The 27,423-nt window shown below is 39.4% G+C and overlaps 1 protein-coding gene across 1 annotated transcript in view; it reads left to right on the forward strand.

The window, feature by feature from the left end:
* Positions 1-27,423, forward strand: part of EMB2737 (embryo defective 2737) — a 390,042-nt gene that overhangs the window by 280,605 nt on the left and 82,014 nt on the right. Inside the window, exons 7-8 of the mRNA XM_089378363.1 lie at positions 16,231-16,353; positions 17,003-17,074. Of these exons, the coding sequence (XP_089234489.1) occupies positions 16,231-16,353; positions 17,003-17,074 (195 nt within the window). The remainder of the gene's footprint in view (positions 1-16,230; positions 16,354-17,002; positions 17,075-27,423) is intronic.

The raw sequence follows: 27,423 nt of genomic DNA on the forward strand, positions 1-27,423 counted from the left end.
TTTACATGCTTCTCGTGGGGTCGAATGGGTCGTTAGGCTGACATGGTGTGGAGGTTACATAATTCATCATTCCTTTGCATGGTCTACCACATGTTGCAATCGGGTTAAGCTTCACACCTTTCAACTTTCAATCATTAATCTGAACCAATCAACAAGCTTCAGTATTGTAATCATTAGGGTCTCTACAACTCCCTCTTTCCCTCTTGTTGCTTGCCATCTGATAGCCTTCTTGATGCATACATCAAATTGCTTCTTGCTCCATAGTCTTCAGGCTATGCTACATTCCTTCAAGTCTTTCATTTTCTTAGTCAAGCTTAGGGTAGAACTTGCCTTGACTTGCAACCTTGGTTAGAAGACTTATTAAGAACAGGAGGACAAAAATATAAAGACAATAATCAAGAAGATCTTAAATACTTATCTTTGGAGGAAGGTTGACTTCGTCTTAACCTTGGACTCTTTCTCATCAAACCTTGTCTTCACATCATCTCAAGATAATACCTTATCTCTTCTTTGTCAGGTCCAATCATCCTTCATTGATTGCATATCTTTCAACACAAGTGCCTCCTTTCATCGTCCTTAAAGCTGAGATATTTTTGTAAAGTCCTTTGTCACAGTTTTCTAGGATCTCGACCTTCATGATTATGGTCCCTTCCTTAAACAAAGCGACTCAAAATTTGTTGCAATTGTGATCCAATCCTAAAAATAATTCCTTTAAGGTCGACCTTATTGATGACCGTTTCTCATAGTCGATATACATACTCTATAAACCATCATTGTCAATTGCCATATGCACTCATATAATGGCCATGACCATTATTGTCATAAATACGAAGATCTCTGTCATAGATCATATACCAAAGATAAAAAATTTCTGCCATACTATGTTACTGTCATCATTGTATATGTAGGGTTACTGCTGTAGTCAGTATAATATACTCCACAGAGAAATATTTGCAAACCTTTGTAGAGTGCAAGTTGTATCAGATGTGTGTCATTGTATTGCATGCAAGCCATTGTAAACCATAACCCTTATCCTTTATCAATTGTGCACCAAATGTGATCCATAAAATGCCAAGCGAGTCACAGACATTACAATTATGACGCCATGGCAATACCAATTTTGCTCCACTGTGATGTCAATTTTGATACCACTATAATGTTAATGCGATGTTCAGAGTAGCGTAGTCACAATAGTGAGCCAGAGTAGCGTAGCCATTGCATTTAGAGAAATGTCACCAAATATGGTGCCATAAGTTGTCATTGTACAAATTTATATGAACGAAACGACTGTGCAATGATGCCTTTCAGAGATGAGTGTGTTGACATTGTATTTCCAGTCATAACGAACAAATGCGAGACTCAAATGTTAGACCAATAGGGGAATGTGATGTCATATGAGACCATTCTAAACATTTAATCGGGCCACAGAGATGTGATTCAATGCTATGGCCATTAAGAATGTATTTTAATGTAGAGTCATAATAAGGCTCAAATTACATTTGCGAATCGTTATACCTGCTCTGTGAGTCATAGGACTATAGAAGAGTGCAATCAATCCATTGATGTCACAGTGAACGAGCCATAAAAGCGTTGCCACAAGATTGAGTTGTGATGCTGCTCAGAATTCAATTCGAGCTATTGAGTATAATAATTATTACGACCACAAAGTATAGTTTGTTTGAAATCATGTGATGCCTGAGCCAAATATAGAGAATACAATCATTATAACATTAATGTGGGCACTGTAAGAGAGTGTGATCCTTCCTGAACCATATAACGTTGTAATAGTACCTTGCGATGTCATAGGATATCTCTGTTGTTGTATGGGAGATTTATCGTTAATGATGCGAGCCATTACTGAACCACATAAAGTTACAGATATTTTAGTCACAATGTATTCGATTCAATATCATTGTGAGCCGCAATCCACAAACTAGATGCAAGACTCTGATTTTGATGCAAATCATATGTATAATACACGAGTCATATGATAGAGAGTAGGGCACAAAGAAATGTAATCCTTAGATGTTCTCAGAGGCCTACGAACCATAGAACAAGGTTTTTTGTCACAGAGGATAGAATCATAGATCGTTGTATCCATAGGAAGCCTAAAATCTCTTCTAATCCACAATAATTCGTTAATACTATCTGCAAAGAGATGCACTGGACTTCAATCAAATACCAATATAGTGTGATTTTTAGGCCTCCCATCCATCTTCAAACCTTAGCTTTGATTCCATGTTGAGAAATTAAGAGGTTTGCAAATTACATTAGATTTTTTTTCTTTGATAACTGCTTGTGAAATTTCTTGGTTTTTTATTAATTTAATTATGTTCTTCTTCATCAAACAATTATAAAACGTACAAAACATGAAGATCACAAGAAACACAATGAATACAAGATATAGGCTCCAAGCTAGGGCAAAACCCCACCAAGGGGAAAACCCATAAAAATTCTCTTCTTATAGAATCAGATCAAAGTGAGATGTTTAAGACCCATGACCATAGAAAGACTTCAACCCTCCATGAAAATTTCGCTGCAGTGATTGATTTATTTCTCCTACTTATTTATGATAATAAGTTATTTACCAATGCTTCAGTAAATATGAAAATAGATTTAGCTGCAGAATTCACAAATTAAGAATTGAAAATTAAAAAAGCAAGAGAAACACCAACATATGAACAATCACACTGACACAGTTGTTTTTGGACAATCGTTCCGGGTAAAACCCAATGCGGGAAAACCAGTGCAACAGATCTGAGGGTTTCTATTGTTGGTAGTAAATTTTTGAATACAATTTGGATGCCCCAGAGAAAATGGCAATTCGCTCATAGAAGATAACTGATAGAAAAATAGTGAGAATTTTCTCACACTGAATCTGGAGATTTTACACTGGCCCCAGCTCTTGGATGATCCACTTCGTAGTCTCTGCGTGAGCCTATGCAGTCACTGCATGGCTTCTGTGTGGAGTCTCCCTCTCACTGTGTCACCCTAACTGCTACTGAGAAATTGAGATTTCTCCTACCAATCATCGACAGTGATTCCTAGCACTGATCTCTGCCAGTCCCCAACAATTATGCGTCGACCTCCTCTAGTTGTTGTGTTGTCCCTCCTTGGCATTGCACTGGCTCTTTTATCCTTCACTGTCTTATCTGAAGTATATTCACTGGAACTGGAAATCACTTCCTTCCAGTACTGCCTCTGATCCTCACTGCTTGATCACTTGTTCGAATATCAAACTGTCTGATCAACTCTGTGTGTGTTTCAAATGAACCCCAAGCCTCCTTATACTTTTTTCGTTGAGACTTCAACGACTGAGATTAAGTCTCTACTCAACGAGTAAGATTAAATCTTGACTTGATCCGCTTTCTAGAACATTCTCACCCATATTTTAATTAATACCCATTAATACTTTAATTTTCCTATGTTTAGACTTAGGAAGCCCATTAAAAATATTAATTATTTTAATAAAATACAATCCGTGTGGAATTTCACCAAACGGTTTCTGGGTTCTTTAGAACTCATGTGCCTTAGCCTCTCCAATGATTTTCATGGCTAGAGCACATCTAGTGCCACCAAAAACTAACACTCCCTCTTAGCGGAGAAAGTGCTCTTGCAACAATGTCCAAGTGCATGCTGCTCTGTCTCTGAAGCATCTCCTTTCCACACTGTTGCTTCCACAAACATTGTGCTGCTGCTGCTACTATACTACTGCCCATGACACTGCCACTGCCACTGCTGCATCTGTACTACAACTCCCTCTCAAATGCTGCATCACGTTATTGAAAGGGATTTTCCAACATACCCATCTGTTCTCGAAATTGAACAAATTTTGTTCTTCCTAGAGCCTTGGTGAGTACATCTGCTACCTAATTTCCTGTGGGAGTATACTCCAACTATACCGCCCCACGCTGAACACAATCCCTGATAAAGTGACACCAAATATCAATGTGTTTGGAGCGATCATGAAACACTGGATTTTCAGAGAGCTTGATACAACTTTGATTATCACAAAAGATTTTTGTCACTTCCATCCTTTTCCTGAATAGATTTACAAGCAGTTTCTTGAGCCATATAGCTTCACATGTTGCATTGCTAGCTACCATATACTCAGCTTCAGTCGAGCTCAGTGCTACAGACTTCTGCTTCTTACTGCACAAGGAGGTAATCCTAGATCCAATACCGAAGCAATATGCAGTGGTACTTTTCCTGTCTATTGAACTTCTTGCCCAATTCTGCATCAGTGAATCCACTCAATTCGATATCATCGCCCTTGGTGTATCTTAATCCAAAATTGATTGTTCCCTGCACATACTTGAGAATGTGCTTTGTTGCTGCCCATTGTGCCCTTTTTGGTTCCACCATGAACTAACTAAGGGTGTCGACAACATAACATATGTCTGGCCTAGTGTTGACCAGATACATAAGCGACCCAATGAGCTATTTGTATAAGGTGGGGTCCACTTCATTGTCTCCGGAAGCATCTATTTTCTTCCAATTGGTAATCATAGGTGTAGCCATAGGTTGACAATCCTTCATTCTAAATCTTTTCAGAATTTATGAAGCATATGTACCTTGGCCAAGGAAGATCTCACCATCCTGTTGGCAAACTTCCGATCCCAGAAAGTAGTGCATTAGCCCCAAATCCTTCATGTCAATTTCTGTTTCCAGGTTCTTCTTGCAATCCTCTATGAGTCTGGATGATCTTGTCAAAAATAGATCATCCACATATAATACTAGAATTAACAACTCACCTTCTACCAATAGATAATAAAGATTGGGATCAACATTGCTCTTGATGAATCCCAATTGCTATAAGTAGCTATCAATTTGACCATACCAAGCGCTAGGTGCTTGTTTCAGCCCATAAAAGGCTTTCTTCAATCTACACGCATGAGTTCTCTTTTCATGTGTTTCGAAACCTTATGACTGTTTGATATATACCTCTTCTTCTATCAAGCCATTCAAGAACATTGTCTTGACATCCATTTGGTGAATCTCCCATCCCATCTGTGCTGCAAGGGATATAATGGATTTGATAGAGGTATACCGAGCTAATGGGGCAAAGGTCTCTTCACAGTTTATTCCTTCCTTTTGAGCATATCCTTTTGCGACGAACCTAGCCTTATACTGGTCTACGTTTCCATCTACAACATACTTGATCTTGTAGATCCATCTCAAACCCACAACTGATCTGTTCCCTAGCCTTGGTACAATTTCTGAGACATCATTTGTCATAATGGAACTGTACTCTTGTTAATTTTTGGCAACAATGGTATGTTCTATGCTTTAGGGCAATTTTACTTCAATTTCTTTATTAGCTCAATAACAATATCTAGTTTAGCAATCACATCAACATGATAGTAAAATGTAGATAGAACATAAACATAAACAGTAGAAGACAAGCCAAGACAAGAGGACACAAGATGTGGCACTAGCCAGGACAAACCCCAATGTGGGGAATCCCTTGATCAATTCTTCTTATAGTCTTCAATAGTTAGTAGAGAAAGAGATAGTACAGTTTACAAATTTGATAATTTATAACAGCAGTAAAAGAACCCTAACCAGAAAAGTCAACGCTGGTCAACAAGGCAGAATTGACCCTCAACAATTTTGTCAACTTCAATCAACTTCGGCCTTCAAACGACAAGATGAATCAACCCTCAAAACAACCCAAAAATAGTCTAGTCAAAATTTGGTCAAACAACCCACCTGCGGTCAACCCTAGCTGCAGTAAACACTGGTCAAAGTCAACGTTTAGCCTTGATTTCTGTGCCTAGAAATGTGGCCTGCCCAAACAGAGATAGCCCTCACGAAAACACAGTCAAAGGAGTCAACGCTGTTGGTCAATGCATGGTCAAATTGTCCCAAAATTTCGGTCAACGCCCAAAAACAGAGATTTTGTCCTGCTTTCCTTCGCACGTGTGAGAGAGAATGCTGCCCAGAAATGCGTACCCAATCAATGAGGAGAGAGAGAGATGTGTGAAGTGTGAGTGTGTCCAAATGAGGCTAAGTCATCATGTATTTATAGTAAAGGTTGAGGATGAATAGACGTGACTGTTGGGCTTCTGAGCCTACATGAGTTTGCTAGGTGACCTTGATAATTTGTCCATAATCAAAATAAATTCATAACTTCATTTGTACATGTCAAAATTAGATGATCTCTATATCAATCTTACACCTCTTAGAGAGAGGAATCCAAGAAAAATATCAGCTGTCATAAGTAAGATGACCTATGTGGAGTTTGGCCCTAGTTGCGAATTTTAACAACTCTTCTACCATGGCATCCACCCATAGCTAGTGCTATACGACTTCACAAAAACTAAAAGGTTTTTCGACCTGAGCTAATAATGCTTGGTACCTGTCAGGTTGTCTATGCTTCCTTTTGTCGGCTCTACGAGCTCCAACGAATTCCTCTGCATCCCTCAGAGTCTGTCATACCTCTCGGCTAGTCCTTCCACTGGTGGTGGGAGGTTCCATCTATTCGTCTTCCTGTTGTTGTACTCGCTATGACACTCCTAGCTCCTCTTCTCTTGAGGAGATGCTAGTGCTAGTTACAGTGCTCAAAGCATATCCCTGTCTTCTTGCTAGATCTGATCCATGTTGCCGGACCAGAGGAACATCCTCAACCTGTTCTTCAAAAGGCATCTCTAGAGATTTCCTAAAGGCTCTATCTTCCATAAACTTTACATCCTGCCTTACTACAATCTTCCTACTAATCAGAATGTAGTTTCGGTACGCCTTTGAAGTCTCACTGTAACCCACAAGATATCCAACTTTGGTAGTCTGCTATAACTTGCTCTGCTTCTCTTCTGGAATATGACAATAAGCTACACTTCTGAATATCCTGAGGTGACTCACTTGTGGCTTCTTTTCCATGAAAATACCCTTTGGCGTCTTCTTTCCTAAAGCGTTGTGAGGAGTCCTGTTCTGAATGTATACAGCTATGCTGCATGCTTTTGCCCATAAAAACTTGGGTAGATTCTGATCATATAACATCGCCTTCGTCGCTCCAACAATAGTTCTGTTCTTCCTTTTGGCAACTCCATTCTGCTCTGGATTATAAGTGTTGTCCATTCTCTTCTGATCCCTTCACTCGCACAGAAATCTGTGAAGTTTTTATCCTTGTATTCTCCACCATTGTTTGAGCGCAGTATTTTGAACTTCCTTCCCATCAGGTTTTCCACTAGAGCTTTAAACTCCTTAAACCGATCAAAGACCTAATCCTTCGTTCTTAAGAAATAAATCCAAGTTTTCATGGAATGGTCATCTATGAAGGTGACAAAATACTCAACACCACTGATAGCTCTTATTGACATTGGACCGCTAATGTTTGAGTGTATTAAACCCAATACACTCTTAGCTCTATTGTTGCTTCTGGAATAAGTTGCTTTGGCATACTTGCCTAGTATGCAGCCTCTGCATGTATCATCATGCTTGGTAGTTAGTACTAGAACCCCTGTAACAGTTTCCTTGAGAATCCTTAATGCCCCATGATGTAAGTGTCCCATCCTTTTATGCCACAGTTCATTTAAGTCTTTTTCTCCACTGACATTATTGCTTATCAGTGCCATACGAGACTCGAGCTGCAACTTGTATAACCTGTTGCTTCGAGTTCCAATTCGGGCCCTCTTTTTCCACTTAGGATGTTTGACATATACTATGTTACTGATGAAGTACACATCATATCCTTTATTTTGTAATTGAGATACAAAAATAAAATTCATTCCCATACCTGGCACATGTAGTACGCTAGTGGCCCGAAGACTATCTCTTGCTGCTGTCTGGAATGTAACGGTTCCCTTTCTTACTGGGGTGCATTTCATCTTATTACCCATTGTGATTTGGAAGTTCATCTGTTCCTCCTGATAGCTCGATAATTATTCTCGTTCTCCAGTCATATGAGCTGAAGCCCCGCTATCAATGTACCAATCCTTGGTTGACGCAGAACTCGATAAGAAAGCAAATTCCTATTCCAACTTGGAAGCTAATTCAAAAATATTTTGATCCCTACTGTTCTCCATGCTCTTTTTCTTTGCTACCATCTTGCTTGAACCTTGCTCTGATACCATGTGAAAGTTTCGCTGTAAGGATCGATTTATTTCTCCTACTTATTTACAATAATAAGTTATTTACCAATGCTTCAGTAAATATCAAAATAAATTTCGCTGCAGACTTCACAAATTAAGAACTAAAAATTAAAAAGGCAAGAGAAACACTAACATATGAACAATCACATTAACACAATTGTTTTTGGACAGTCCTCCCTGGAAAAATCCAATGCGAGAAAACCGGTGCAACAGATCTGAGGGTTTCTATTATTGGCAGTAAATTTTTGAACTCAATTTGGATGCCCCAGAGAAAATGGCAATCCTCTTAGAGAAGATAACTGATAGAAACATAGTGGGAATCTTCTCACACTGAATCTGGAGATTTTACACTGGCCCCAGCTCCTAGATGACCCACTGCGCGGTCTCTGTGTGAGCCTACACAGTCACTGTGTGGAGACTCCCTCTGATTGCATCACCATAGCTATCACTGGTTCTGCTACTGATAAATCGAGATTTCTCCTGCCAATCACCCACAGTTATTCCTGGCACTGATCTCTGCTGGCCCCCAACAATTCTGCATCAACCTCTGTGTCAACCTCCTCCAGTTGTTGCGCTGTCCCTCCTTGGCACTGCACTAGCTCTTTTATCCTTCATTGCCTTCTCTGAAGTATATTCACTGGAATTGGAAATCACTTCCTTCCAGTACTGCCCCTGGTCCTCACAACTTGATCACTTGTTCGAATTCCTTAGCAAACGCTTCACTTAGAATATCAAAATTACTGATGAACTCTATGTGTGTTTCAAATGAACCCCAAGCCTCCTTCTTATACTTTTCTCGTTGAGACTTCAGCAACTGAGATTAAGTCTCTAATCAACGACTGAGATTAAATCTCGACTTGATCCGCTTTTTATAACATTCTCACCCATATTTTAATTAATACCCATTAATACTTTAATTTTCCTAAGTTTAGATTTAGGAACCCCATTAAAATATTAATTATTTTGATAAAATACAATCTGGGTGGAATTTCACCAAACGGTTTCTGAGTGCTTTAGAACTCATGTGCCTTAGCCTCTCCACCAATTTTCATGGCTAGAGCACATCCAATGCTACCAAAAACTAACACCGTATAGATGCCAAGTCAAACCCTCCTTTTTCTGCACAACAAATCCATCAACAAGCGACCAACAACAAGTCTTCAACAAGAAGTGTGATGAGGCATAACTTCCACAAATCTGACTTCAAGCAAATTCTTCTTCAATTTTAGACTTCAACCCTCCTCTTCTTCTGCGAAATTTTAGAATAGATCCTGCAAAAATTGTGTTTCCAAATGAGCTCAACTCCCCTCTATTTATACTGTCGAGTGGGGTTTGAATAGACATGTCCTTTTGGGCAGGGCCGAGATGACAGGCAGGGCCGACTTGACATCTAGAGGGGTTTTTGATCCAAAATTACATCTAGAAAATTCTTTTCTCTTTTTCTTTACAAGAAGTCCAAATAGGACTTTGCTTCAACAAATCCTAGAAGCATGAAGAACATGCTTAATTAATTAAAAAAATAATAATAAAAATTCCTTTTCTTCTTTTTCTTCCTTTTGATTTTACATAAAATATACAATGACATAAGTACAAAGATCATTATGAATATGGAACCTAATTATAGTTTCCAACAGCTGTGAGGCAATGGTTGAGGAAGCTCTTTGGAGAGCTATTTGAGCAGGTTCTTGATACGACAGTCCGTCACAGTTATATATTGCGACAACAAGAGTGGGATTTGGTTGACAGAGAATCTCGTTTTCCATAGCAAGTCCAAGCATATTGAGATCAGGTATCACTACATTTGAGATATGGTGTAAAGAGGAGCACTAAGACTCCATTACATTCGAGAGATGAGCAAATAACAGATATTCTTACCAAGGTATTGCCGAAAGGGAAGTTCTTGGTCTTCAGAGAGAAACTTAGATTGATGGATGTGACCCTCCTGGGTAAGGGTCCCAACTGATTGAGGACACTGAGCTATGCTCTTCCCCCCTGTTTGAGTTCCTAGGTTGAGGAATTGAGCTATAAGATCTCCTGGGGTTGAGGGATCTATGGACAATAGGATTTTCGATCCTTGTCATTTATGGCAAGTTGGGCTATCCTGCCTATTGTCAGTGTACGGTCTATTTGATCCTTGTTATTTATGACAAGCTGGGCTATCCTCCCCTACCATTGACAGAGTATACACTAGTATGCATCCTACCCACAAGATGGGCTTGTCGGGATTGGCATCCATTTGGCCAATGGATGAGGAGAGACTTGGGAGTTTGTGATCCTTACCTCTGGTAAGTTGGGTATCCTCCCTAAGTGAAAGGATGTAGGTCTTATACCACTTGATTCTTGGGCGTCAAGGTGGGAAGATCAACAAGCAATAATATGTGTGATCGTTGTCTCTTATGACAAGTTGGGTTATCGTGCCTATTGTCCTTGGATATAGAGTGGTCACTTGCGTTCCCTATGATGATGATTCTTCTTCTTTAGATTCGAGAGTGTTCAACAAATGAGCAAAGATGCGCTGAAATGAGATATGACTTGATGACGATGACAAGACATTTGAGATGGGACTTGTTGTCGCTCAAATTGTACACGAGAATGTGACAACGCTCAGGGTAGGGGTTGATCTGGTCCCAACCCTCTCCGTTTAAGTTGTCTCCCTATAGCAGGTTAAGGGGGGTAGTCCTTATGGATGATGTGATGGGTTCGAGAGACACGCCTGAATGGCCTAACAACTTGGTTAAAGATAATTGGCAAGTTAAGGTTATTTAGTACAACTTGATTCGATTTAAGGAATTTCAAGTGTGAGACCAGTGCCTTAGGAGTCAAATTACTTGCACAATATGAATTAAGATACCAAGTTACTAGATGAACAGTCAGTGGTAAGATGAGAAACTATCTTATATGGGATGCAACACCTAAAACTAAGTAAGATGCAAGCCCTTGGTTAATCTTAATTAGAATGCCTATTCTAGATGAGAACCCTCAATTTAGCCATCTTGAAGCAAGTCTCACAAGAAGGTAGTAGAAACAAGCCCAAAAGAAGGAGGGTATGGCCTCATTAGCAACACCTACCGTGAGGTTCTGATGACCTAGGTGCCTCCGTTCCTACAAGGGATGTCCATAAGAGAACTGCATGGTCACTTGTTTTAACCTTAGTGCAAGGATCAAGCGTCACAAACAAAGAGAGAGGGGGGTCCTATCTTTCTATTAACTAAGCTTATGCTTGGAGGTAAATTTATTAATGCACAACTAATCCTAGGATTAAATGCACGATGTGAGTGGTAGGTTTAAGTGAGATTGTTAGATGAATTTTTAAGTACTTGAAGTTAAATTACTTCAGATTCAATGATTTTTAACACGAGCATAAAAGAAGTACTTGAAGAGAAATTATAGGAACAAATCTCTCTATAGCAAATGTGCCAATGGATCACTTGATCTGCTAATTAAAGTGCTTCAAAACCAATTGAAGATTTACCCAATGAACTTGACAATGAAACAAGTGCTCTAAATCTATTAATAGTTTTTTCACAATTTGATGTGCAAATTAGAAACCAAATGAGACAATGAGGAATGCTCAAAAGATATATAAAACAGTCTTATCAGTTAGCAATCCCAATGTTCTTTAAATGATAACAATAAAGAGCAAGAACAATATTATATCACTTTAGCAATTAGACATACTGCTCCTTAACAAGAAAATGCTTCAATGTTTCTTTAGCAAGATAAACTAATGCAATACCAAGAGAAATTTAGAGCATTAGCAATCATTCAATTTTTTTACCACAAGATTACAATTAGGTTCACTTGTTTAGAGCACAATTTCTTTAATATTGCTTTAGGCTTTTATATGCAATGCAAATGGAAACAAAAGCAAACTTATGCCAATGCTGCAATGCAAGATGCAAAGAGTGACCAACAAGACTACAATTTTATTTTCACAATGATTAGTCCAATCACTTGGAGCAAAACCACTTAAATCACTTTGCCAATGAGACGAATGATCCCTAAAGCCTCAAAATGAGTTTCTTGTGGCTTTAGGTGTTACTTTTATCACTATTATGATTTATATCAGAACTGTAAATGCATATATCAGACCTTAAAAATCATGTGACAGTCCTCTAAAATCACTTAGAAAATCATGAACTCAATGACACAATTTCTTCTTATCACTTGAGATTTAGAGTGTGATGATTATAGACTTGTGCCAATGTATTTTAAGGCTCTTTTAAGATGTGTATTCAGATATTTGACCACTGTTATAAGATGATTTCAGTTCTGATCATAAAATAGCAAGGAGAGAGATGAGGTTAGAGAGAAAATCCTTGGTCGTAAGGCCTTGCTAGATGGCTAGTTTAAATTTCAAAATGCACTAGAGCCCCTTCAAACACCTGCAACACAGATATCAGCCTTGAAAAACAAAGGATCAGCCCTCTTGTGACTGAAGCTAGGGCTTTTAGGGCTGAGTGATGGACTAATAAGACCTCAAGCCCTTGAATCCTTAATGGCAAGTCTGCAAAACCAAATATCAGCTTGGAAAATCAATGTATAAATGGCAAAAATGATATGTAATTGACCTCAAACCCCTGCCCAACTTACCATGAGTCTGCAACCACCGAGATTAGTGCTAAAATCAAATGCCAAACTCAGAAATATGCCCAAAAATGACTGCACTGAGGGGACCAAGACCTAATAAGGCTAGTGGCTAGGGTGAGGAGGCCTAATAGGCCTGCGGCCTAGGCCAAAAGGCCTTCAAAGGCATGCGGCTACCACCAAAAGGCCTCTAAGGCCTGCGGGTAAGCCCTAAAGGGCTGTTGCTAGGGGTTTCAAGCAAGGTTGCTTGGGAGCGGGAGCGATATTTTCAAAAGCTCCCCAGTCGTGAGCGAATTTTTATATAATATATATTTTCATATATTTTGATGCATATATGTAAAAAAAGCATGTAGAATGATGAATTAGATATATAAAACATAAAAACATGGATCAAACCATATAACATCAATCATCTAAAAGTTATAATCTTCATCAATCACGTCCACAAGTTATAAGTTCTCATTTATATAGCATGTAAGGGTTCACATAACCAAAATAGCATCGAGTTCAATCCATCTATGAACTGAAAATATATCAACAAATAGACTCTAGATGGCCTCTAGCATCCAAAAGAATCTTGCTACAACAAATAACTACATATCATCAAAATCATTCCCTATCTTGATATCTTTGTCATTAATATCACCCTCTAAGCAATTAACATAAGATAGAAAAGCATGATAAGTCAAGATTTTGTTTGAGTGATGGGTACATTTTTAGTAGGGTCATGATAGAGGAGTTCGACCACTGGTGTCACTAACATCAAGGTACATATAGGGTTTGGTGCTCTTGATTAAATACGAGTTCCATACCCTAGTACATGACAAAGTCCAATGGAAACATTGCAATTCCCCCAATCCTAAAAAATTGATCCGCTGGATTTTGAGTGAGATCTAAAATTCTACTTTCTCGATATGAAATCCAATGAGGCTAGAACCACTCTCAAACATCCTGAGTCATTTCATGGTAATGTCAAAAATTTAAGTCAAAGGATGAAAATGAAAGATAAAGGAGATGGGTACATTTAAGAATTTAAAATTGCCATGAATTGCATATCAATACTAGGGCCATAGGCTTGAATATTAGGCTTCCCTACTTAAAAACTCTTGTTTCTTTGAAAACAAATTGCATTTGGAATATCATGGTGACAAAAAATTTGCGAAAAAACCGGGGAGATTTTTTTTTGCGAGAGCACGCTCTTGGGTTGCTCTCGATTTTCTCCTACTTGGAGCTCATTTCGAGAGTGATTTGAAGGGTGGGAGGGGGGGGGGGCTCCCAACAACCATGGTTTCAAGCCCTAATTGCGACTACCAAAAACAAGTCCCAAAGGGGCTATGACTTGCCCAAGAGAGGCCAAGAAGGCTTGCGGCTAGGCCTTAAAGGCTGCCACTAGGGTTATAAGGCCCTAGAAGGGCTGCGACCAACCAGAGAAAGCCCTTAAGGGCTGCGGATAAGGCCTAAATGGCCTCAAAATTCCCACGACCACCCTAAAAATGAATTCGCTTCCTTGCAAACACAAAGATTTGCCTTTGAAAAATGATGAAACCCTTCTTCAAGGACTGCGACTCCCTTTTCTGGTTGATTGTTGAGTTACTGAGAGTTGGAAAGGCTAGATCTTACCCTCTTGGGCTTAGATCAACCTTCTTCTCTTGAATAAATAGCCCTGAAATTAATTTTTGCTTTAAACCCTTGAGCTATCACCTGAGGACCCAAGAACCCAATATATACAAACATTGAAATAAATCCCCAAAACCCAAATAATTATTTATAGAACTTCAAAAATAAAGAAAGGTTAGTGGAAAATTTACAAAATGAAATTTGCTCTCATTAGCATATAAAACTTTATAGCACAAGCAAAATAATATTGGAAATAAGGAGAGAATGATTTTTTAGATTTTTGCAATGCCCTCATTCATAAAATATTTGTTAGATGAAGACTTTGAGTCAAACAAGCGTGTGATCCGCTCACACTCTGTGAATTTGGAGGCCAAGGGTTGGGGCAATCTGTTTGAATCTACCAGCAAAATCTAAGAAACTTGCTTCATGATGCCAACCATTGTAGGGAATGTAGCCCAGACTCTTTATCACTCATTTCTCTAACAAATTGATTCCCAAATAGCTAGGATGTTTGATGCTCAGATGGGTTTTCTTCAACATGAAATAATAAGATAAAAAATACCCATTAAGTTCATAAAATCAACTGATAACACTTGGGTGCCTCAGTATTCTTTGAAAATCTTGTTCACCATTAAAGCTCAATGGTGAAATCTGAGTGATTTCACTCTCAAATCCAAACTAGGGTGTCTAGTTTCAACAGTGAAGTCTACTCTGGCAGCTAGGGTTCCAAAACCTAATCTTCTACTTCAAACTATTTCCAAGAGCTCTTTCTCCAGAAACTCAAATGCATGAATGAATGAGGAGAGACCCCCTCATTTCCCCTTTTAAATAGCTCACTTACCTTTTCCCTCCAATTAAATATTTAAAAGCACTTTTCCTTTCTTTATTTAATAAATTGACTTTTATAAACTAATTAAAGTCACTTTTAATGCTGGAAAATGCTTTATTCGCCTTTGTGGTCCACTGGCCATCCGAAGCCCCTTTTTATCATCCTTCCTTGTAGATCTTTTTGCCTTGATTCCAACGAGTTGTTACACTAAGTTGTTTCTCCAAGTAATCAAACTGAAACAACACCTTAAACATAATTGATTAAAATATCCTTGTTAATAATGTCGTTTTGTGAAAATCATTGGAATGCAATGGAACCAAAAGCAACTGTGCGGAATTGATCCTGATGATGAAATATGGTAAGCGATCCTAGTCGGACCCATAAAAATTCTCTAAAACCCTCCGGGCCCACCATTGGAGTAATCCCGCTCCTATGACCATGCTATCACAAGCTTTGAAGAAACCCTCCTAACCACCTCACTAGGTAATCGAAAATTTGGGGACATTACAAAATGATCAAAGAATTGGTCAATGTAAGCAGAGAGTTCAATCTGTGACCACTAGACTATAGGAGACTAGGAGTTTCTAGAACACTCTTAGATGCTAAAATAAATCATGATATCGAAATAAGAGAGATACAAATGAAATAGAAGAAAAAAAGGAGAGTGAGCAAGGTAAAACAGAACAAATGGTATTTATCATGGACTTATATTTGTTTCCTTTTTCAGTGTAATGTGTTCTTCCAAGGATAAAAGTCACTGCAAAGAATTATTCCATTACAATGTAGAGAATATAGCCTCTTTTACTCTTCTTACTTGTTTTTTTTGAAAATATGCATCTTGTATTACATTACTGTACAAGATACATCAAATGATGCACAAGAGTACAAATTAATGATCTAGATATAGCCTCCACACATGCGTGATGAGTGTCAGCATGCCATCTTTAGAACTAATTTAAGAAAGACTACATATTTTCTAAAGATTCTCATCCTAGCTGATAACTGAACTGGTAATTCTTACTTGAAGGCACAGATCTCTCCCTGATGGAAAGAAGGGGGATCCTCATTAGATATTCTCTCATTTATTTACTAAATGACTGTGTGCAGCGCATATTGGAGAGCATGAAAGACCCCACTCTAGCAGCGTTCTGGCTGATTGCTCGACCTGAGCTTGAAGGGGGCATTAAGTTTGATGAAGATGTGATACAGAAGCTGGGTTGGCAATACAGGGTCTGTAGTTGCTTTCTCCTATCTTGATTTATCCAATTTATTCTCTTTTGTTTTCCTTTATATTTTTTCCTGTTATCCAGTTGAACATTTGTGAGTCATTTGTCAGATGATGGATAGACAGTAACGTCATAATGAATATCTATTTAGGATTTGTGAACTTTATAATTGAATGCCTCAATTTGAGAGGAGTGTGTGAAAAGCATTTTGGGAATATTTTGTTATATTTGAATATTTTGGGAAGGATGGCAGATTTATATAATTTTGTCAGGGATTGAAGCTTGCAGTTATGATGCTGCTTGCATTTTGGCATGCTTCTTTAGATACATCCACCAAGAGCTATTCAATTAATGCCTTTGCATGCTTATTTGAATTTGGAAAAATAGAAACTGGAACAGAATATAACATGGAAGTTCAAGATTTAGATGTTGCTTACATGCATAGAAAATGAAAGCATGAATGCTGAACAAATTGAGCGAGTATCCTATTGATTAGGAATGAATAGAATTCAATTTGAAGATCTTTAAAACCTGTCAGTCACCACACACTTGTGGTGACTATTAAATATATATTTTGAATGATGTTGATGCACCAGTGAAGAAAGAGACATTTGTTTGCTTCTTGAACTGTTTTTGTTGTCATATCTTTGTAGGAGCATATGCGCTATGATGCAGCTCACAAGTTTGTTGCTGACCGAGAGCCAGGTTGGGAGCACATGCAGGAAGTGAGTGTTTTTTTTCAGGGTTTCTATTTATTTATTTCTTCCTGAGATGATTGAATGATATGGAAACTGAATATGCAAGATGATTTTATTTTTCAGTCTTATTGACACAGTTCCAGTTTTTGAAATTGATAAATTTAGTGTTATGTAGTTTTAGACAGTTACAAGGCACTCAAGGTAGCGGAAGATTCTTAGTCACAGCTCTTTAGAGCAGTAACCCAACATTTTCCTCTTCATCGTGTAATAAACCTTATTATTCTTATCCATATATGTGAGTTCTTCAGATCAGAATATCTTCAGTCAATTATGACTCTTTCTTTGATATTCAAGTCTTCAAAGAGGAATTCAGATTGGCAACATGCAACAAGAATCATGGATCATAGCACAACCTAGACTCTCAACACGACTCCTTTAGCTGAAACAACAGTCCTTGATACAAATCTCTTGATATAAGTCTCATGACACAGAATACTCTCTGGATCAGTGTTGCACACATCGCGATCGGGATTTAATCGGCGCCGGGAAAAAAGCGGAAAAAATCGTTAAAATCGGGAAAAAATCGGAAAAAAGCGGGAAAAAATCGTTTGGCACAAAAATATTCATTTTTTTTCATTTTTTTTTCAATTTTTTTAATATCTAAACCATCTACAACATAAAATAAATACATTGACACATAAATATGATAAAAAAACTAATATATAAGATGTTTAATATCATTTCTAGCGCTAAAATCACACATAACATTGAATCATGTCCTGAATAGTAAGTCCTGAGTCCCAAGTCCAACTCAGCCTCAAAATATCAACAAAAAATATGATAATGTATCTCATCATGTCATAATGTCATATACAATAAAATGAAAGTCTAATCCTATTGATTTCCTCTGCCCCTCTTGCGAGAAAATGGCACAGCTTTCTCTTTCCCTCTAGATGTAGAAGCTGGTGCCTGTGCTGGTGGAAATGGCAGTGGAGTCTGACGTGCTCTAGAAGCTGAAGAACTAGAAGTAGGAGCTATAGGAGGTAGACCACGTCCTCTACTGGTGGCAGGGGTAGGCTGGGCGGATGGTGTCACCTCGAAACATTACAATCTCCCAATTCTAAAATCCTGAAAAACTGATAAGTCTGCTGGATTTTAAATGAAATCTAAAATTCTACTTTCTCCATATGAAATCCAATGAGGCTGGAACCACTCTCAAACATCCTGAGTCATTTCATGGTAATGTTAAAAATTTAAGTAAAAGGATGAAAATGAAGATTAAGGAGAATGTCACTTTTACTTTAAGAATTTAACATTACCATGAATAGCATATCCATACTAGGGCATAGACTTGATCATTAAGTTGCCCCACTCAAAAATTATTTGTTTCTTTCAAAAAAATTGCATGAAAAAACCCAAAAAAAGTTATAAAACTATGCTGTCCCAAGCCCCCACGATTTTTTCCTTAAAAATCGCGATTTTTTCGAAAAAATCGCGATTTTTTGAAAAAATCGCGATTTTTTCGATAAAAATCGGTATAAAAAAAAGTGGCGATTTTTACGAATAAAAATCGCGATTTGATCGGGCAGAGGAAAAAATCGCGATTTTCCGATAAAATCGCGATTTTATCGCGATTTTAACAACACTGCTCTGGATAAAAGTCTTTTACTTCAATAGGAATGTTGCCAATGCAGGATCCAAAATCACAGGGAATAGATACATACCTTCCATTGTTTCATGGCTACAGGTCAGAACAGAACATGAAGGAAGATCATCGTAATTTTGAAACTTGCAGAGGAGCATAGCAAAATATATATATTAGACCTTGACAGGAACTTATAAGAGTCAGCTCCTTTGTTTTCAGGTCGGCTTCTGCAATGAAAAACGTCCTACTTCTATATATAGAATTGAGCTCAGCAACCAGGTTTATGTGAAAATTTGAGAATCCCCACCCGAATCTACTACTGCAGCAACTGATTTAACTTCTCCTATTTGTTAATTACTGAAACAAATTATTTACTGCTTCCTACAGCAAATATCGAAGCTAATACAACTGCAGCCTTAACTTAATTAATTAATTTGCCCAAAACAGGAACAAAACAATAGAGAAAGATACATGAATGACACAGTGTTTTTTGGAAAAATGTCCCCAAAAAAACCCAATGCGGGAAAACCGGTGCAACAACTTTGAGGGTTTTATATTTATATTTATATTTTTTTATTAAGCAGTAGTTTCCGAATACAACTCTGGATGCCCTTCCGGCAATCCAATTACAGAGAAAATAAACTGGAAGAAAAACTTAGTGAGATTACCTCACTCTAGCCGGAAATTCCCGGTTGTTCCAGCAGCTGAACCAACTGTCTGGGACTATCTCTATGCTGGCCCTGTGTCAACCTCAAAAGGCTATGTGTCAGCTCAATTGGGAAACGTCTTGCCTTTTGGAGCAGTTTCCAACGCTCTAGGCTTAGAAATGTCAGCGCCTCGGCAAAACTCGGACTTCTGCCCTAGATGACTACGCTGTCTCTGCTGAGCCCTTCTGGCTCAGCGTCAAGCTTTGCGTGGGCCCTTCTGGCCCAACGTCAACCCAACTGGTGTCTCTCTGCCTCTCTCTGCTGCGTATCCTGGGTCTTGGACAAGGTATTCCAACCCAACTATCCTTGCACCTCACTACAACAACTCACTATCGAAATTCTCCTGACAACTCCTCTGCTCTGCTTCCAAAAAATCGATTCTCTTAACTCTGTTTGTGTGTTTTCCAAATGACCCTCAAGCCCCTTCTTATATCTTCCTATTGGACAACCAACGACCTAGATTAACTCCTAACCAAAGGCTTAGATCATTTTGACTTGATCTCTGTCTTTTTTAGAAGTTTCACCCAAAATTAGATTAATACCAATTAATATTTTAATTTTCCTAAGTTTAGACTTAGGAACTCCATTAAAAATATTAATAATTTTAATATAATCGTCTTTGAGTGGAATTACCAAAACGGTTTCTGGGTTCTTTGGAATGCATGTGCCCAAGCCTCCCTGCAAGATTTGAGGCCTAGAGCACATCTGATGCTACCCCAAATCAAAACTCCCTCTTAGTGAGGAATGTGCTCTAGCAATATATTGCTGCTGCATATTGCTCTGACTCTGAAGCATTGTCCTCTGCGCTACTGATGTCTGACATGCTGTCCACCAACTACTGCGTTGTTACTGCAACTGTACTGCTGCCTTTGACACTACCACTGCCACTGCCAATGCTATATCTGTACTGCAACTCCCTCTCAAATGTTGCATCTGCTATGCTGCTAGTACTGCCACTGCTAATATTGCATCCATACTGCAACTCAATTGTTGAGAGAAGCAATTGAAAAACATCCAAAATCACTGAACTAACTATGTTCAATGTGATACCACGTGAATGTTAGAGACTGTTTGTTGCTAGTCTCTGCTCCGAACCTTTGAGTCTACTGCGCTGCGACTAACCAGAACTGACACAATCTACACTGCTGCCAACTCTGCTCTGCGTTGTTCAGTCTTTGGCGCTCCTAGCCACTGTGAAAATTCCTACACTCTAAATGAACCCCCTATTGCAACAAATCTGAATCTACTACACCTTGATTTTTCAATTACATTCATCAGGTTATTCTTCTGAATACTGAAGCAAATTACTTCTGCAACCTACACTAATTAAATATTTGATATCATGAAACAAAAAACAGAGCAAAGAACAAGATACATAGGACACACTTATTTTTGGTCACAATAGTCCCCGGAAAAACCCAATGCGGGAAAACCAGTGCAACAACGCTGAGGGTTTATTGTTATGCAAGAGAAATATCTGAATACAAAACTGTTGGAACTTCCGGAACTGTCGGCAATAGACGAACTGTCAGGTCGGAACTGCCAGAACAGCTGGGAGAGCTGACGCGGAGGGCAGAGAAGGTGACGCAGGGCTGACGCAGAGCCAATGCAAAAATAGTCGGGGTTAGTCAGTCTTGTGCCGGATCAGCCGAAATTCTACCGGGTGTAGTGAGGTAAAACTCACTCAGATTTTCCGCCAATATTTTCTCTGTAAAGGATTGCTAGATGAGCATCCTATTCCGGTTGTTTTGGTAGTCTGGAGCTTGACTGCTGCTAGTCTCTATGCTGAACCTTTGAATCTACTGCGCTGCTGCTGAACAAAACCGACGCAATCTGCACTGCTACCAACTCTGCTATGCACTGTTCAGTCTCTGGCGCTCCTAGCCACTGTGAAAATTCCTACACTTTGAAGGAACCCCTATTGCAACAAACATGAATATGCTTCACCTACTTGATTTTTCAATTACATTCATCAAGTTATTCATCTGAATACTGAAGCAAATTACTTTTGCAGCTTACACTAATTAAATATTTGATCTCATGAAACAAAAAACAGAGAAAAGAACAAGATACATAGGACACACTTATTTTTGGACACAATATTCCCCAAGAAAACCAATGCAGGAAAACTGGTGCAACAACTTTGAGGGTTTATTATTATGCAAGAGAAATATCTGAATGCAAATCTAGGATGCTCATCTAGCAATCATTTACAGAGAAAATACTGGCGGAAAATCTAAGTGAGTTTTACCTCACTTCACTCGACAGAATTCTGGTTGATCCAGCACACGATTGGCTAACCCCGACTATTTCTGCGCTGGCTATGCGTCAACCTTGCGTCACCTTCTTTGTCCTCTGCATCAACTCTCCCAGCTGTTCCAGCAATTTCGACAATTCTGGCAGTTCATTTGTTCCCGACAGTTTCGACTGTTTTGGCAGTTCTGGAGCCTGACTATTGCTAGTCTCCGCGCTGAACCTTTGAATCTACTGCGCTGCTGCTGACCAGAACCGATGCAATCTGCACTGCTGCCAACTCTACTCTGCGCTGTTCAGTGTCTGGTGCTCCTAGCCACTGAAAATTCCTACACTTTGAAGGAACCCCTATTGCAACAAACTTGAATCTACATCACCTACTTGATTTTTCAATTACATTCATCAAGTTATTCATTTGAATACTGAAGCAAATTACTTTTGCAACCTACACTAATTAAATATTTGATCTCATGAAATAGAAAATAGAGCAAAGAACAAGATACATAGGACACATTTATTTTAGGACACAATAGTCCTCGGAAAAACCAAATGTGGGAAAACTAGTGCAACAACTCTGAGGGTTTATTATTATGCAGGAGAAATATCTGAATGCAAATCTAGGATGCTCATCTAGCAATCATTTACAGAGAAAATACTAGCGGAAAATCTGAGTGAGTTTTACCTCACTTCATCGGGCAGAATTCTCGCTGATCCAGCACAAGATTTTCTAACTCCGACTATTTCTGTGTTGGCTATGCGTCTGTCCTGCATCACCTTCTCTGCCCTCTGCGTCAACTCTCCCCGCTGTTCTAGCAGTTTCGACAATTTCGGCAGTTCATTCATTCCCGACAGTTCCAACAGTTCCCAACAGTTTCGGCTGTTTTGGCAGTTCTGGAGCCTGATTGTTGCTAGTCTCTGTGCTGAACCTTTGAATCTACTGCGCTGCTGCTGACCAGAATCGACAAAATCTGCACTGCTACCAACTCTTCTCTTTGTTGTTCAGTCTTTGGCGCTCCTAACCATTGTGAAAATTCCTACACTTTGAAGGAACCCCTACTGCAACAAATCTGAATCTACTTCACCTACTTGATTTTTCAATTACATTCATCAAGTTATTCTTTTGAATACTGAAGCAAATTACTTCTGCAACCTACACTAATTAAATATTTGATCTCATGAAACAGAAAACAGAGCAAAGAACAGGATACATAGGACACTTATTTTTGGACACAATAGTCCCTGGAAAAACCCAATGCGGGAAAACCGGTGCAGCAGTTTTGAGTGTTTGTTATTATGTAGGAGAAATATCTGAATACAAATCTAGGATGCTCATCTAGCAACCCTTTACAGAGAAAATACTAGCGGAAAATCTGAGTGAGTTTTACCTCACTTCATCCGATAGAAATTTGGCTGATCTGGCACAAGACTGGCTAATCCTGGCTTTTTCTGCGTTGGCTTTGCGTCAAACCTGCGTCACCTTCTCTGCCCTCTGCGTCATCTCTCTCCGCTGTTCTAGCAGTTCCGACAATTCTCGACAGTTCAGCTGTTCCCGACAGTTCCGACAATTCCCAACAGTTCTCGCTGTTTCGACAACTCTGAATTCTGTGTGACAGAGAACTTTTCTGCCTCAGGGCTCCCAGCTATTGCGCTGCCTCTGCATCAACTCAGGCAGTTCCGACAGTACCCGACAGTTTCCGTTGTTCGATAGTTTTGGATTCTGCTTGATAGGCAACTTTTTGCGTCAGCTATCCTGGCTATTGTGCTGCCTCTTTGTCAGTATTCTCCAGAAAGTCCTCCTTGATTCTCATTGCCCCTCTCTTGCAAGATCGCCCCAATCGATTTTCCTCCTGAGAACTTATCACCTCAGAAAATCTATTTCCCCAATCTCTTTTTGTCTTTCCAAATGAACCCTAAGCCTCCATTTTATACTTTTCCTGTTGAGTCTTCAATGACCGAGTTTAAGTTTCTAATCAACGACCAAGATTAAAACATGACTTGATCTGCCTTCTAGATCATTCTCACCCATATTTTGATTTATACCCATTAATATTTTAATTTCCCTAAGTTTAGACTTAAGAACTCCATTAAAAATATTAATTATTTTAATAAAATATAATCCGGGTGGAATTTCACCAAACGGTTTTTGGGTTCTTTAGAATTCATGTGCCTTAGCCTCTCCACCAATTTTCAAGGCTAGAGTGCTTCCGATGCTACCAAAAACTAACACTCCCTCTTAGTGAGGAAAGTGCTCTAGCAACAATGTTCACCTCCACGTTGCACTGTTTCTGAAGCACCTCCTTTCTGCACTGCTACTCCCACCAACATTGTGTTGCTACTACTACTGTACTGCTGCCCATGACACTGCCGCTGCCACTGCTGCATCTGTACTACAACTCCCTCTCAAATGTTGCATCTGCTATGTTGCTAGCAATGCCATTGCTAACATTGCATCCGTATGGCAACTTAGTTGCCGAGAGAAGCAACTGAAAAACATCCAAAATTAATTGAAATTAATTGTGTTCAGCATAATACCATTATTGTTGGAATCTGACTATTGCTGATTCAGACCCTTTGAATCTTCTGCGCTGTTGCTGACTCCTGCACTGTGCCAACTGCACTGCTACTAACCTTGCTCTGTGCTGATCAGTCTCTGGTCCCCAGCTACTGCATCTGTCCTCCAAACACTCTACTGCATCATTTGACACTAAGTCCATTTTGCTACTGCTGAATCTTGGGCTCTCATAGCAAGGAATTGATCGAAGAGGTGGACTCCTCAGGGATCCTGCCCACATGTAGTGCTCCTGACTACAACTCAATATCATCCCATCTCCCGCCTGGAGATGTGTGGGCACTCATGGAAAACTCATCCACGTCAATCTTCGCTGAGATAGCCTTAGGATCATGTTTCTCATCTTTATCATTTTTCTTCAAAGGACATTGGGATGCATAGTGGCCCATCTCGCCACAACTGAAACATTTCACCTTCGAAATGTCCTTCTTCCACTCTGGCTTTTGCTGTCCCTTCGATACCGGATCTGCGTTGTCCTCCTACTCCTTCGTCTTTGAGCTACTTCCACTATTGCCACTAAGGTTGACCTTCACTAGGTCCCTCCTTAACTCCTCCTGTTGAAGAGCCTCCCACATCTCCTCCCGTGAAGGTAGTTTTTTGCTGCCCAATATGCTTTGGACGAAAACTTGCCATTCATCCGAGACTCCATTAAGGGCTATCCTCATAATCACGGTTGGCTGAGGAGTGGACCCCACTACAGCAATTTGGTCTCTAGCGTCTTGAAGACACTGAAGATAGAGGTTCATCCCTTCTCCTTTTTGCATCAAAGTCCACTGCAACTTCTGCTTCAAATACATCTTCCGCTGTTCAGAAGAGCCTTCATACAATGACAACGAGGCTTCACACATCTCTCGGGTTGTATCCTTGCCCTGCAAGTGTGAGATCACATTATCTCGAACTCCATCGAGAATGAGCCTCTTTGCCTTACCCTGCTCGGCTTTGTACGTCTCCTTTTGATTGTTGTCAGCAGGAACCACTACAACACTTTTGATGTAGGCCTTGAGATCATATTCCTCCAGAATAACTAAGATTTTGGTCTTCCATATGACATAGTTGGAAGCACCTTCCAACCTGTCTTGATCTCTGAGCCCGTGCGATGCTATCTCACCCAACTGTCAAATTGACTCCTCTAGTCATTGCTTAGCATTGCTTAGCTACTCAAGAAGTGAGAAATTCGAACTTTCTGGTGGAAAGTTCTTTGAGAAGAAAATTCCCCTTGTACATGTCTTCCTTCTTTTTCCAGCACAATTTTTGCTCCGACAGAAACTGCGCCCTTCAAGCACTGCGTTGAGGCTCTACGTCACTCACTCTGCCTCTGCAAACTCACGAAATGGAAATCCTACCTCTTTGTCGTCTCACTCATAGAGAGATTTCCTCGGATCTACTTCTCGACAAGGACTGTGCAATCCCTTCAAGGGGATTCGAATTGTTGCCAAGTGCAGCTTTCAGCCTCACTGCTCAGAACTGGATTTGCTCTTCCCTGTTTCAAAATTAATGCTCTGATACCATGTGAAAATTCCCACACTATGAAGGAACCCTTACTGGAACGAATCTGAATCTACTTCACCTACTTGACTTTTCAATTACATTCGTCAAGTTATTCTTTTGAATACTAAAACAAATTACTTCTGCAACCTACACTAATTAAATATTTGATCTCATGCAATAGAAAACAAAGCAAAGAACAAGATACATAGGACACACTTATTTTTGGACACAATAGTCCTCAAAAAACCCAATGTAGGAAAATCGATGTAGTAGCTCTGAGGGTTTATTATTATGCAGGAGAAATATTTGAATACAAATCTAGGATGCTCATCTAGCAATCCTTTACAGAGAAAATACTGGTAGAAAATCTGTGTGAATTTTACCTCACCTCACTCGACAGAATTCCGGCTGATCGGGCACAAGACTAGCTAACCCCGATTATTTCTGTGTTGGTTCTGCGTCAGCCCTACGTTACCTTCTCTGCTCTCTGCGTCAGCTCTCTTGGTTGTTCCGACAATTCCCGACAGTTCCGGCTATTCCGGCAGTTCCCGACAGTTCCGACTATTCTGACGGTTCTGGATTCTGCATGACAGACAACTTTTTTGCATCAGCTCTCTTGGCTACTATGTTGCCTCTGCATCAACTTTCCCAGCTGTTCCGACAGTTCCCGACAGTTTTAGTTGTTCCGACAGTTCTGGATTCTGCGTGACATGCAACTTTTTGCGTCAGCTGTCCCGGCTATTGCGCTGTCTCTCTGCAAGCTCTCTCCACCTCTCTGTCAGTATTCTCTGGAAAGTCCTTCTCTCGGATTCTCATTGCCCCTCAGCTGCAAGATCTCCCCAATCGATTTTCCCCCTGAGAACTTCTCACCTCAGAAAATCGATTTCCTCAATCTGTCTGTGTGTCTTTCCAAATGAACCCCAAACCTCCATTTTATACTTTTCCTGTTGAGTCTTCAACGACCGAGATTAAGTTTCTAATCAACGGTTAAGATTAAAACATGACTTGATCTTCCTTCTAGATCATTCTCACCCATATTTTGATTAATACCCATTAATATTTTAATTTCCCTAAGTTTAGACTTAGGAACTCCATTAAAAATATTAATTATTTTAATAAAATACAATTCGGGTGGAATTTCACCAAAAGGTTTCTGGGTTCTTTAGCACTCATGTGCCTTAGCCTCTCCACCAATTTTCAAGGCTACAACACTTCGGATGCTACCAAAAACTAACAGCCACCTTAACTAATAGGGACTTTAACTAATATAATGATGACCCAAGCTTGAAACCCATGCTTTAATAAGTGATTGTTACAATAATAAAAATTCTCTTCTTTATTCTTTTGACAAGTACATTTCATGATGACTCAGATACATTAAATGAAGACCGAACTTAGTTACAATTTCCAACAAGAACCAAGGATAAAAAATCTATCCCTGACAACGACAACAAAAAATGTTGTCGCTCAGATTGTGCATACACCGCGACAACTAGTCAAGGTGGGGGTTGTCATTCTGATCCTCGCCCACTCCATTCTAGCTGTCTCCCAACAACAAGCTATGGGGGGTAGTTCCTATGGAAATGAGATGATGAAAGACAAGTTTGGGACCAACTTATCTGGGAGACACAGTTGAGTGGCCTAGCTACTTGGTTAAATTTAGCAAGACAAGGATTTAATTAGATTTAGAAATGAGATCAGTGCCTTATGGAGT

This window comes from Pinus tabuliformis, chromosome J (assembly GCF_031772625.1).
Source record: "Pinus tabuliformis cultivar Carrire ecotype Pingquan chromosome J, CPIR1, whole genome shotgun sequence".
NCBI classification, from domain to species: domain Eukaryota; kingdom Viridiplantae; phylum Streptophyta; class Pinopsida; order Pinales; family Pinaceae; genus Pinus; species Pinus tabuliformis.